Source organism: Akebia trifoliata, chromosome 3, assembly GCF_017979445.1.
Source record: "Akebia trifoliata isolate Shusen 1 chromosome 3, ASM1797944v1, whole genome shotgun sequence".
In the NCBI taxonomy this organism is placed as follows: domain Eukaryota; kingdom Viridiplantae; phylum Streptophyta; class Magnoliopsida; order Ranunculales; family Lardizabalaceae; genus Akebia; species Akebia trifoliata.
This window is the reverse complement of record NC_141377.1, coordinates 6,785,239-6,799,852: the sequence shown is the minus strand read 5'-3', so window position 1 is coordinate 6,799,852 and position 14,614 is coordinate 6,785,239. Positions and strand designations below refer to the sequence as shown.

At 31.9% G+C, this 14,614-nt stretch overlaps 2 protein-coding genes across 2 annotated transcripts; both read right to left on the bottom strand.

The window, feature by feature from the left end:
• Positions 1–2,989: 2,989 nt before the first annotated feature.
• On the bottom strand, positions 2,990–3,319 carry LOC147405797 (Calcium-binding EF-hand family protein). Its single transcript, XM_086437504.1, has one exon. It carries the CDS (start codon positions 3,317–3,319, stop codon positions 2,990–2,992), a length of 330 nt encoding a protein of 109 aa, XP_086293630.1.
• Positions 3,320–7,908: 4,589 nt separating this feature from the next.
• On the bottom strand, positions 7,909–8,776 carry LOC147405796 (uncharacterized). The gene is made up of 3 exons (XM_086432737.1): positions 8,558–8,776; positions 8,420–8,481; positions 7,909–8,305 (listed from the first exon to the last, which is right to left on the bottom strand). Exons 1-3 carry the CDS (start codon positions 8,622–8,624, stop codon positions 8,159–8,161), a joined length of 276 nt encoding a protein of 91 aa, XP_086288863.1. The 5' UTR covers positions 8,625–8,776; the 3' UTR covers positions 7,909–8,158.
• Positions 8,777–14,614: the final 5,838 nt, after the last annotated feature.

Sequence of the window (14,614 nt, the reverse complement as noted above, 5' to 3'; positions counted from 1 at the left end):
TGCCCAAACCTGATTAAAATTTTCAATGGAACCCTAGCCCATGGTTCTAAAACTCGGTATTCGTCATATCTCCCATTAAGGGTGGCAATAGGTTGGGTCAAGCCGTGTTCATGTCATATTGAGTTAAGGGTATTATGAAAATTTACCAAACCCAAACCTAAATCATTTACTAATCATGTCAAAAACATAAACCCAAATCCAATTCATTTATAAATAGGTATACCTGACCCAACCCATATATAACTTGATTAATAAAATTCTAATCTTGCCAAAAATAAAATATCATTACTAAAAACAAATCACACAACTGTAAATCAAGTTCAATGGTGAAAAGTACCTTTCTTTTGAAAAAAAAATCAAAGTTCATAGAATTTTGTCCTTAATTACAACCATGTGGTATGAAATCATGTTTTTGGATGCCGTAAGGTGATGTGGTTAGAAAACTTTTCTTACTAACTTAGTATGGAAAGTATTTTTCATTATTATTATTGTTGTTGTTGTTGTTCGTTAAGCAAAGTATATTTCATTATCACATGAGACATACTAGCCTTACTTAGTAAGATCTTATATCTTACTAAGGGTAATTTTGCTCGCATGGATCAATATATTAGGAATCAAACACTACATGCCTCAAGTTCAATGGTGAAAAGTACCTTTCTTTTGAAAAAGAATTCAAAGTTCATAGAATTTTTTTCTTAATTACAACCATGAGGCATTAGATCATGTTTTTGAATGCCATAAGGTGATGTGGTTAGAAAACTTTGCTTACTAACTTTGTATGGAAAGTGTTTTTCAGTATTATTATTATTATTGTTGTTGTTGTTGTTGTTGTTGGCTAAGCAAAGTGTATTTCATTATCACATTAGACATACTAGTCTTACTTAGTAAGATCTTAAATCCTACTAAGGGTCGTTTTGCCTACATGGATCAATATATTAAGAATCAAACACTACATGCCTCTAGATTTTAATGAAAGAAAGTATATTAAAAAAATATAAATAAATAAATGGCTTAGTAAGGAAAGCATTTTTTTCTTTCCCAAACTAAAAACTTAACCAGTAGTTATTGAAAATATCTTTAAAACCCCGCTACATTTTATAAATTTTGAAAAAAAAAAATTGTACTACGAAAAAGTTATAAGAAATTCTAGTAAAAATATGAGTCATTTAAAAATTCTTAAATAAATGTTGATATATTAAAACTACACGTTAATGACAGAATAACTAAAAGTATAAAAATGGGTTACGTGAGTTGATGCCCCTAACCTGGACCCAACTCATTTAATAATCATATTAGATGGGTTGACACTATTATAACTCAAACACACTAATTTTGTGCCGTTTTCGAGTATGTTCATGTGTCATGTTAAGATTGTCACTCCTATCCCCCATAGATACCAAGTTGACTCGTCCAAGACATTTAACTCAGATTATAAATGATTATTAATAAATATTTATATTCAAATAATTATATTTTTTGTAAAGTAAAGTGAATTAGAAGATGATTAGTCACAATATCATATTCTATTGGGATGATATATAATTGAAGTAAATAGCTGTTATTGGCACCCCAATTTATTAAATTATTTATCACACGCCAGTTAAAGATTAAAATACACTCTTATTACAAAACATCATAACATTTGTTCAAACAATTTTAATAGTTGTTTACAATTATGATTAGGCTTATATAAAATCATAAACCCAAAAAATAGAAATCTAACAAAAATAAATAAAAAACAGATCGAGTACAGATCGAGTTTCTATTGTCACCTCAAATTTTACTTATTTTATTTATTTTTAATTGGGGTGTAATAAGAAAAGTTGGGGTGCCAATAACAGCTCTCTTGAAGTATTAAAATGATTTTTTTTTTTTTTTGTAAACAATATAAAAAATCAGTTGACTTGGTGAATTTTTCAAAAAAAATGGACGAGTCATATAGGATACCAGCCAAGTCAATGTGAATGATGATTCGCATTGAAAGTCTTGCTGATTCACAATTAATACCACAATGGCTATCCATCCTAGGGTTGGTGAGATGGCCAAGATCATGCCTCTGGAAGCAGAGGTCTTGAGTTTGAATCTCCCACTTAGGGATTTATCATTATCCCAAAAATTACTTAGTGCATGTGAGGGGAAGGAATTGCACATGCCCCGAGAATTAGTCAAGTGCTTTAAAAGGCTTAGATACCTTGGTTCAAAAAATACCAAGATGACTTGGGCCAATAATCTATGCCTCGCCAAGGCCTTTCATAAGATAACTAGGCCTTATGTATAGAGTCATGATAATCTGACTACCCCACGTGGCATACTCAGTCGACTATCTGATGTGACAAGTTTGGTAATCGTAGATATGTGCTCCTCGGGATACACGATTCTTTTGAGATACACTTTTTTATGGGGAAGTGTAGTTTTGTATCCAAGGCACATAGATCTACGGTTCCTGGACTTGTCACGTTAGGAGAGTCAATTGAATGTGTCACATGCGGTAGTCAAATTGTCACGATTCATTCTATAATGATATATTGTTGCTATTTTTATTTCTTTATTTCTATGCGTGTGTAGATTGTTTACAAAAGTTGATTTGAGCTCTAATTAGAAGAAATAGTTAAGGTGAAGGACTTCAAAGGCACTATGTGAAAAAAGGGGTAAATTTGATGCGAAGATATGTTGAATTTAGCATTGAATTTACCCATTTTTTCACATAGTGAGAGTATATGAACTCACTCTCAATAACTGAAGACTTGGGTTGGAACAAAGTGGATGGAGGATTCCAAATCTTTGGGATAGAGCCCTGTTGTTGTTGTTGTTAGACAACAATGGCGGATTTCCACTTATTTTTCATTCCAGCTCTTTGCTCTTTGATTAGATCGCCTCTCACACACAGATTCTTGAATCATAACTAAGTATAATTGAGAGAAAGATACATAATGCAGAATTGTCAAAGTTAAGTTTAAATTAATATTTTTGTCAATTTGATACACTTGAATCAGCAAAAGCTCCTCTCCATAAATTTCACAAATTCTCTGAAATCTATTCTACCATCTCCATTCTCATCAAACACTGTGATCATCTGTTCACAATCCTTCATCTCTGATCCTTCCTTGAAGCCCAAACGACATAGAACGCTCTTCAACTCTCTTGCATCTATGAACCCATCTCTGTTCTCATCAAACACATCAAAAGCTTCCTTCACTTCTTCAAAGCTCGGCTCCTCCTCTTCGAACAAGACCAAAACTTCCTCAACGTCCAACCATTCTTGAAACTTGTTATCATTTGGGTTGCAAAAAATCCCCAACTTCTCCATCAACATCTCCATATCACCTCTAAAAAACTTCCCATCGTCCCCCTTATCGTGGAAGTTAAATTGTCGGCTTGAAAATTCAGAACTCGGGTTTTGCCTGTCAACACAAACTTTTGATTTACTAAATACCCAATCAAGTTGGGATTGGAGGAATGAATGCAAACTTGTATAAAAATTTTGAATTATGATGACCCATTTGAGAATTTCATGAAAGAAGAGGAACTCAACAAAGCTAGCTAATAAAAAAGAAGGTGACATGGTGTTTGGTGATGTCTTCTCCATTTTAAGGTGATATAGAATTGCTCTTTCAAGACTGAAGAGAGAGAGATGGGTACACAGAAAATTAGTTCCTTTGGGATTATATAAGGAGAGCAGAGTGATATTTAAATGTATGAACACACCAAATGGTATATTTTTAAAGGGCTGGAAGTTGCATGAGTGATGCTTAAAGTCCTTGTGAAAGAGAGGTGGAAATAACACAAAGAATTGGTCTTATAGAAAAATACAATCAAAGGTTCTCTATTCCTGCATTTGTGGAGGTTTTAATAAATTGAATTTTCTATATAAAAAAGACAAAGAAGGCAGGCTGGTCTGCTTTTCTATGTTGTGTATGTTTTGCTCTTTGTGGGTATTTCTTGGAAGGTGTTGGTATTGCCCTTTAAGTCTTCAATAAAGTAGAAAGTATCAGAAAACATGTTGGAAGTTTCTTGGAATCAATAGAGAGACTTGGTAAGGGAGAAATTTTGACTGGGTTGTGACTTGTGATGCATACTTCAAAGGCAGCATCGAACAACCGGTTGTCTGCCACTTGGAGGAACATTGTAAATCGTATTGCCCACATGAACTGTACCATAATCCATGTCCATGGCAAGAAATCATACAACAAAAATGGTTGAATAAGATTGGTGTGTCAATGGATCAGGTCCGAATATGATTCTGGGGGATTGGTTTGCTAATGTGATCCAAAGCCGATCTGTTTGCACTCCCTATTTGAAGTTTAAGAGCCCAATTTTTTTAATTTTTTTTATAATTCTCACTTTCATCATCTTTTACATCTTATCATCATTATTGGGATCATATAAAGGACATGTACATAGTGTCATGTATTATTAACTAGTTTAGGTCTAGGGAGTCTGCCCTATCACGCCTGGGAGGCAGTCATGTACAATGCGTGCCTAACATGACCCAATGTTGCATAGTGCATCAGCACAACTGTTGACATAGTAAAGCATTCGTGCCAAGCTTTTGCCTTGTAAGTTATCATTCATTTATCAATAAAATTGCCTTTTAGGGCATTTACTTATCGTTGTCTCACTTGTAAGTTTCTTTAGGCTTATCTGGATTCACACTACCTACAAACGGTGTACGGTGAACATGCAACATGACCGACAGTTCGGCAATATCACTTTTATTTTGCCATATAAATCTCTTGTGAATTATATCTTTGATTGACGCATCTTTATTATTATAATGAGAGAAAGTGGAGTAGAAGTGATTCGACCTCAAAATTTGGATCTCGAAAATCCCCCCACCTTTAGATTTAAACTTAATATAATCAAGGTCATTTTGGTATATAAAAAATGGAGAAAATTGCAACACATGACCCTATCATTACGTGAATGATTTTTTGCTCACTGCCCAACAACAGTTTGAAATGTGTCACAAATGACATCAACAATGTAGAGAAAATTTCTCTCTCTTGCCCACACGTCCTCTGCCCACAAATTTCAATTTTAAGATTTAAATTCTTCAAATGGATCATTGAGACCATATGGATTATCACATTGTCAATCTAACACAACAGCCTTCTAGATTTTATGAAAAAACTTCGTATTGAAAAAAAAAAAAAAATTTGCTTTCCAAGCTTGATCCATAAAATTGAAAATGGACGGCTACCCCGAGTACCCAAACGTAAAATTAAAATTCAATGGTGAAAAATAATTTGTTTTCTTTCATTTTTTTAAAAATTCTTATAATTCCGTCCTCTACAATCCAATCATGTTTTTGAATGCGTGATTAGATTAGGAAATTTTCATTTCCATCGTGGGCAGGAGAGTGAAATTTCCTCTCTTATTGCTGATGTCATTTGCTCCACATGTCAAGTGGCTATTGGAATGTGAGCAAAAAAGCACTCCTAATTGGAAGCGGATCCTCTGTAGCGCACAGTTCCTGTAGCACTCTTTAAACAATTGGATTAGTGCCACATCAGCGATAAAAGTAGATCTAACACTTAAATCTGAGGGTGTTCAACAGCCCTTCATTTTTAAAGAGGTGGATCTGCATCAAAAATATTGTTTTTGGATTTTTATTTTTTTTAAATCAGATCTAAGTCCTAATCACAAGAGGCTGAGATGTAAATTTTTAAAAATACATCTCTCAGCCGTTTAAAGAGTGCTACAGGGTTTCTACAGGAACTATGTGCTACAGAGGATCCGCTTTCCTCATAATCATGTTGGTTACTTTCCAAAATTATAAAAATATCATTTTAAATATGAAATCATTAAAAACCCTTTCATCCATATTTTAAATTAAAATTTAATGCATCTACGTTTGCAAATGCCACCTTCTAGTCTTCCTTAATATATTTTCTTGCCTCCATTAATATTATTTTCGATCTTTCTATTATTATTTTCAAGGCATAGATTGATTTCATTTAATGTGCTTACTCATAGTAATATTGTTGCTGTTCTTTGCACATATCCCAAAAATCTCCAAAGATTTTCTTTTACAATATCCCCTATTTATTCCTAGATCTTCTTGAAGATACTCATTCTGATTTTATCTTTTCCCAGTGAGCTGTGTTGGAGTAACATTGAAATTTACATTGATTCTGACATTCTGATGTACAGTGCACACATACCCATAAATTCTTTTCACTCATATATCGATGAGAAACATCTATGATTATGTGTGCACCACACCATCAGAATGTACATTTAAATGGTACTTCAGCATTATCCTTTCCAATTTTACCATTTTGAGCTGTAACTTTTGAATGCCTATCTATTATAATTAATTGTAAAATAATCTACAATGGGTCAATACCATATTTTGTGAAAAAAATAAAACAAATTTTGAACTTGCCAAGTTTGTCAATGTAGGCCTGAATTGAATTGTATGACTAGGGGTATGTTTGATTGTAGAGAAAATATTAGTTGGCAAATCATTTGACAAATAAATGATTTTCAAAGCAAATCTTTTTCTACTATTTGGGCACAATATGAAAATTTTCATGAAAATTTATTTTTGTTGTGTTGAATTGCATAAAAAATAAAAACTAAAACAAAATATTATTTTAATTTGACTTTAAAAACATGATTTTTTAAATTATTTATCCCATTCCAATTAAAAATTAAAACGTATTCTTCAAACATTACAAAAGTTTGGCTCAAATTATAATCTCAACATTATAACACTCATTCAAACAATTTTAGTAGTTGTTTACGATTATGATTGGGGTCATATAAAATCATAAACCAAAAAAATAGATCAAATCTAACAAATAATGAGATAATTTCTTCTAGCATCCCAACTTTTACTTATTATTTTCCTTCTTTTGTGTGTGTGTGTGTGTTGACGGGGGCGGGGGCGGGGGCGGGGGGGGGGGAGTAATTAATAAAATTTGGCATGCCAATAGCAGTTCTATAACATTATTTATAAAATAAATATTGATATAATTTAAAATTAATTATTCAATCAGAAATTTATAAAATAAATAAAAACAGATTGATTTAATTAATTTTAATTTTTTTATTAAAATAATTAATTATTAATTATTTAAATATTTATTTTATAAATAAATTTATGATTTTATTTTGTTTCACTTTATTTATAAAATAAAGATTGATTTTGTTTGATTTTTTGTATGCTAGCAAATCATTTTCCAAGGGGTAAGAAAATGATTTGCCCTTAAGAATAAAAAATCGGAGGTGTTGGTAAATCATTTTTCACGCAAATTTAAAGTTTTTGATGTCTCAAACACTATAAAATTGTCATTTTCCACAGAACTTCAATTTCCTCTTAATTTTCTGTGAAATCAAACATAGCTTAAGTCTTGAACCATTCGAAAAAAGAAAATCCTAAGAGCAACTCTAATCAATCTCTAAATCTCTAACAACCCCTCTAGATCATTATTCATGACTCTAAATTTAGAGACGTTGAGAATTTTTAGAACTTATCTCAAAATCACTATTTATCACTTGAAATACTCATTTTATCATCACTTTTTTACATAAATATTATTCTTGAGTTCCATCTTTTCATAAAACATATTTTAAATATGAGGTGAGTGAGGGGTGAGTTGGAGTTCAATTTGGTTTGGAGGAGAGCGAGCATCTCCTCTAAATTCAAAGAAGCCGGGGAAACCAACAATCCCACATGGCGAACGCAAAAGTGTTAGTCAATGAGCCAGACTTATCAAAAAATTATCAAAATTCAAGCCCAAGCCTGACCCATAGACACCCCTAGACTCACCCAATCAATCAAAAAGTATAGTGGGGGGTCATTAATTTGTCTTAAGATGGACACAACTATAAGGAATTATTTGTGCCCTACTGATGGCTTGGTCCACCATTTGAATGGTTTCCACATGAGACCAATCTCTATCTGAGAAGTCAACCTGATTGAAGACTATTTTTAAAATTTTAAATACAGAAACAAAACAATGCTCCCATTAACACAGAATCACACCAAGTGAAAGAGGACATCACGTTCATCCCTTTCCCTTGTTTCACACTCACACCCCCCCCCCCCCCCCCCCAAGCAACTTGTTTCATCAAATAAGAGTAAAAAAACAGAAAATTCACATTAAAAGAACAGATGAAATTGTTTATTATTGCTACACTGATCTTTTGATCAATCAGAACCTTGTGGAGGAAGTGATGGTGGAGTAGTAGTAGTAGGAGGAGGTGTGAGCAAAAACCCAGTTCTTGGATTGGTGTTTGCCCCTGGTTCCTCATAATCCATCACTTGCATCATCTCTCTTTTCTTCTCTGAAATCTCCTGAAAAATATAACCCCACAAATTAAAACAAATACAATTTTCAAGATCAAGTCTATTAATATAAATAAATGCTTACAGAAGACTAGAGAGAGAGAGAGAGAGAGAGAGAGAGACCATTAGTACAAAAGTAGAAGAATCTTCTATTTCAAAATTCTCTGTTAGTTTTCTTCCAAAACCTACAAAATGAGAAGAAAAACATGTCAATAGAATCAGCAAAAACAGAATTGGATTAAAAAAAAAAAAAACTAGTACCTTGTGTGAAGAATAAAGACAGAACTGTTGAAACAACAAGAATCCTGAGAAAGTAAGATGGACCCATTATTTCTTTCAGGTTTCTGAGAAATGGGTTCTCCTTATACTGACAAATTAGTTCTGATTTTTATCAGACTAGACGACAAGAATTAGAAATCAGAAAACAACTTATGGTTTTTCCAAACGGCCTTTCCACAGATCTCAGAACTTACGAGTTAGGGCCGCATGAGTTGTGAACATTAAGTATTGCCACATATAGAGGAATCAGAATCGGGTGGATCCCTAGGATTCTTTGTAGGATTGATACAAAATCGGTATTTTGGGTAGTTGAAAGGGTGATTTAGGTACACCCCCCGCGTTTTCAAACTTATGACATACCTCCCTTGACTTAGGTTTTGTCTAAGAGACTAACTCAAACTGACCAAAATGCCTTTGTCTTCAACTTCAAGCCAAAGCCCCTTGATTTTTCTCCTAAGTACATCTGTATCTTCTGGTTATTTTCTCATATCTCTTAAAGGTATATTCGAGCTATTAACATCTTGAATAGATTATTTTTAACTTATTTAATCTTGTTTTCAATGTATTATAAAAAATTCTTGATTTTTCTACACAAAATCGTATCTTGTTCTTGAGGTTAGAGAGTTGAAGGAGATAGAACCTTAAGGTTGAAGATGAAGGTAATAATCTTTGACCTTTAAGATATTACAGTAAGTTACTTTTAACACTTGATTGTTTTTGTTGGAATCCTTAATTTTTTCACCTGAGATTCTATCTATCTTCTACTTCTTTGAAAATCCTATCTTGTTCTTGAGGTTTGAAAAAATATATATAAATCATATCCTAAAGTTGAAGATAATTTGATTTTGAGGAAAAATCAATTAGATATTGAAGATGAGGGTATTTAAGTCATTTACATTAGTTCTTATTAGATGACATAGGTCAAAGGAGGCATATCATTACTTTGAAAATAAAAGGGTATCTTTAATATTGAATAAAACTTGAAGGGGCATGCCTAAAATCACCCATATTTGAAACCACTTTCCTGATTTTGACGTGGAGAAGTAATGTTTTTGGTCAATTAAGATAAATCCTTCACCTATCGAATCTCAAATGCAGCTGTACTTCGGATGTTTATTTATTATAATTACTTAAGTCAGCTCTTGAGGGATTAATTTTGAAGATTTTCTTTGGTTATTTCCTTATTGGTCAACGCTATAGAAGTTGGTAATTTTTTGCGGATCAATTGCATCTCCAACAGACTCTTTAAAGTCTCCTGCATCTTTTATTTAAAGAGTGAAAGATGAAAAAAAAATTATGTTAAAATAAAGAGTGGGGTTCCACGCTCTACATGTAAAGAGCCTCCACTATTAGTTATTTTAAAAAATGAAAAATATTTTTTTTATTAATGTAATCAGATTTCAAATCTTAACTAAGAGTTGTTAGCCCATACGGATTATCACATTGGCAATCCAACATACATCTTTTTAGATTTTATGGAAAAACTCATATACAAATTTTATTTTATCTATAAAATAAAAAATAAAAATTTAGCTTGATCCAAGGTGTTGAGTATGGACGACTATCGAACTTTGAAATTTTAAAATCAAAATTTAACGGTGAAATATAGTTTTTTTTTAAAAAAAATCAAAATCAAAATTCTTAGAATTTCATTATCTACAAGCCTGTGGCATTAAATAATTGTTTTGGATGCTAAGATGTGAACTCACAACCCTTAATAGGATTTAAGTAGACTTTAACAAATATAAAATATTAAGAGTAAAGAAAGATGTATTAAGTCTCTTGGAGCAATCAATAAATTTTAGGTTAGGTAAAATAACATTTGTCACTTTTTGACAAAAAGATGTTATTTACTTTATGGAGCATTGTTGGAGATGCTCATCAATCACAAATCATATATTGAGACACTTTCTCACTTTCTTATTTATTTTTATTTTTTTGTAGAGGAAACATTATTTAGTACATTTTAATATAGGATTTTTTCAAATAAATGTCACCTAAATCTTAGACGGCAAATAATATATATTTTTGGAATAGCATTGGCTTCACTGACTTAATAAGGAAAAAAAAGGCTTTACTAAGACTCATCAACCATCAAAACAAAAATCTTGAGATTTGTAACAATTCTTGTGATTTAGAGGTTCACCTTCGCATTTTGGTGAATATCTAAGGGATCCCGAGTTTGAAAATTGATCACATGCCCCTTGACCCTTGGTCTTCACATAGAAATTAATAAATGCCCTCATCTTCAATCCTAACTAAAATCCCTAATTTTTTCTGCAAACGTCCATCTCTTCAACCTTAAAGATAATTTGTTTAGGAAAATGTTGAAATGACAAAAAATATTTACTGTGATTCTCACAAGTCTGACGTGGGATGTGCACATAACCATAGATGTGTTTCCTCACGATATGACTAAAAACCATCTATGGTTATGTATGCATGTCCACGTCAGACTTGTTAGAATCGCAGTAAATATTGTGTCACCCCAACACGACTCATTTGTTTAACTTGTACAACCAAGTTTCGTACATCTCCCAAAAATCTTACCTTATTATTGAGATTTGAGGGTTGAAGAGATAGAACCTCAGGATTGAGGATGAAAATAAAAAGTTTTAACTTTAGATATGGAAGATGACAGGTTTTGAGGGAAAAAATCAACTGTTTCTAGCTAGATGTTGAAAACTTGTATCTTATTAAATATTTATAAAAAAATTAAAAATAAAAAAACTAATTCAATCTTAAACTCTAATAAGAAATATTTGTTAGAGTGAAATACATAAATCATAAAACCTTATCAATATAACTACAATACCAATAGAGACTCCACTTTTGAAGTCGATTGAAGAATAGATTGAGAGTAGGGATTGAGTGTCCTATGATTTGTTAGATCCAAATCCTAAACGCCTGATAGAGTTGTGATGAGAATGGTCTTAGGAGAGGAATTAAAAAGGGTTGAAGAAAAGGAAACGTATTATTTTAGAAAAAGTAAAAAAGACGCGTGAAATTGGTAGGAAGTAGAAACAAATTTTTAGGAGGTTAGTTTTAAGGAGTTAATTTTGGAATTAATTTTTTAAATAAAAAATTTAATTCAAAAAATATGGAAGAAAATTCCTTCTACTTTTTAAGGAGGTAGAAGATTAGATATTTTTGTAGAAAAACAAAGGTTCTTTTTTCCCTTTTTTTTTTTTTTTTGTGAATTGGGATTAGGACTATTGATGATATTAATTGAATAAATCATATTCTGTCATATCGATTGAAAACCCTATCAAAATCTTTCTTGATATAAATAGAATTATCCAAAATGTATTGGTTGGATGGTAAAAATTATCTGATTTGAGTTTGCATAATCAGTTTAGTTACTTATTCTTATTTAGAACATAACTCATTGAAGTTGGAATCTTTAAAATCATCTACAAATAACATTTCATGCCAAATGTGTAACATAAGATCTAGTTAAATCTTTAACCATGCTGAATCTTATACCAAGTTTAAATCCATCATGTAAAATATTGAAAGAAAAGTACTCCAAGATGCAACAAAGGCTATGATTCTTTATCGCATATATGTGCATTATTTATATAAGTCTATTTACTGATTTTTTTGATAAAAAAATTATCAATGTTGAATTTTTTTCTTATATGACAAATATCAATAGATGCACAGAAATCCAGCCAGTGGAACATCTTACAATGAATCATGACATACAATCACTAAATCAAATAGAAATAACCTGACTCGACTTCTTGTTCTGAACATAACACCCAATTAACCAAATTGTTTCACCATCAACTTCATCTTATTGGTTGAACATCCAAATAGATTAGAGCCATCTTTTGATTTCATAGTCCACACTCATGTTGAGGTACCTTACATGAAAAATAATATTACTTATATAACAATACATCTATAAAAATAAATATACAAGTTATTGTAGCTCAAAACACAGGAGAGACAGCTTGTAGTGAAGCATTCAAAAGAAAATAAATTGTATAATTGATTCTTTTGCTCTAGATAGGAGTCTACAACTTCTTGTTGATCATTTCTTTGATCTTTGTGATTGTCCTGGGTGGACCTGCATCATAAAGTCTTTAATGCCTAAGTTAGTTTGTATGTGTGTGTGTGTGTGTGTGTGTGTGTGTGTGTGTGTGTGTGCCCCTATTATAGCAAATGAAATAAAGTCTTCCCAATCAGGGTTTCCAAATCTATCCCTGTCTCTTTTAGTAGCTGAATTTTGTTAGGATTCTCTTCTATATAGACTCCTCTTAGTTTGGTAATCTCTTGACAAAATATTCTTCCAAAACCCTATTCACTATGCTACTAGTTTCTTACCTGAACCCTGGAACCATACTCCCCTTCTCAACTCTTGAGCCATGTAGATCTTGTGGTGACACGTGTCACCTTTTATGTCCCAAATATTTTATCCTTCCACAAAAATCATGTGAACATATTTACTTGATTGGTGCCCAAGAATTAGAACAAGTAGAATATGATACAATTAAGGTCATTGAGATTGCTAACATAATATTCTATGAAGGCCTACCATTATGAAGGTTGAAGAAAATTGCAAAAAAAAATAATTTCTACCATTCAACTATGACGCACATAATAGAGAGAATAGCCGATGAAGGGAAAGTTGAGTATTTTTATACTTAATCATCTAAAAACATTATAGTTCAAATCATGGAGTTAGATTTCGTTGTAAAGTAATGCTCAAGAGTTGGCAATGCCTTAAACCATTTACAAATGGGATGGGTTTCATAGGTTTGTGGCATTATTACCAAAATGGGTAGTATTGCATTTTGGAAATGCTAGATTATGGTAAAAAGGTAACTAAAAAACTATACTCTTGATGTAAATTATACTTGTAACGAAAGAAAACTTTGAATGTCAATATAAGATTACGTGGGACTAGTTTTAATTCCATTTGTTATGATTTGTGGAGTTTGATGGTATTGGTCACCAAGAAGTATTGTCCCAAAGGTATTTTCATAATTTTACTAATATGATGTAAAACACTAGTTATGTTTTCTTAGGGTTATATTTCTCTTTTTGGTGGAAGTGTGTGCTATGTAACTACAAGTTTTCTCTTTATAATAGAATTGTCTTATTCATGGACATACCTCAATTTAGAGAGAACCACATAAAATCTTTGTGTTTTTGTGAGTGAGTACATTTTGTTTCACTCTCTTTTGTTTTTTATAACACCATCCTTGCAGTTGCTTGTGAGATCATTGACAGTTTCAATCCGCTTTTCCTTCTCAAGAACACCTTTGTATCAATCGAGACTATCATTTAGTCTTGTAACTAGGCCTGTTAATGGATAGTCAAAGATCCAAATTCAATTCAAATTCATATCTGAAATTTTGGATGTTATTAGAAATTTTCAAATTCAAATTCGGATACCATTTTGATATTCAAATAGATTTTGGATACAAATTCAAATATTGGTACATTTGAATCTAAGAAAATTATATTCGATTGCAATTTTTAATAACTTTTAAATGTAATATTCTTTAACTAGCTAGTTATAAGAGTAAGCTTTTAAAAGTTTCTTCCTGGGCTATCAATGCTCTTTACTAGAGTATCAAATCTAAGTTAAATGTGCCATCAATGTTAGTTAACTTACTAAACTATCAAATCTTAGGCTTTATATAGTCTAGGTTAGTTGTCATCGATGCTTTTACAAGTCTTTTCAGACTCAACTTTATTCAGACAAGGAAGGGCTAGAAAGCTCTCCTTCCATGGATGAAATAACACTTTCTTGTGAGCCCAAGAACACCTTATGTATGTATAGTAAATAAAGGTGAAGAAGAAGAAAATGAAAAAGATAAAATAGAGACAAGATGAGAAAAAGAGGATGACGATGATGAAGATAAAAGAGAGAAGAGAGAAGAATACACAATGATAAAGATAGAATCATGTGACATGATTCAATGAATCATGAAGAGAGGGGCAACCATCACACCCCAACTTCTTCTGTAAACCACCAAATTTCTGTAGGCAACCACCACACACACACATACTCTCTCTCGAAAT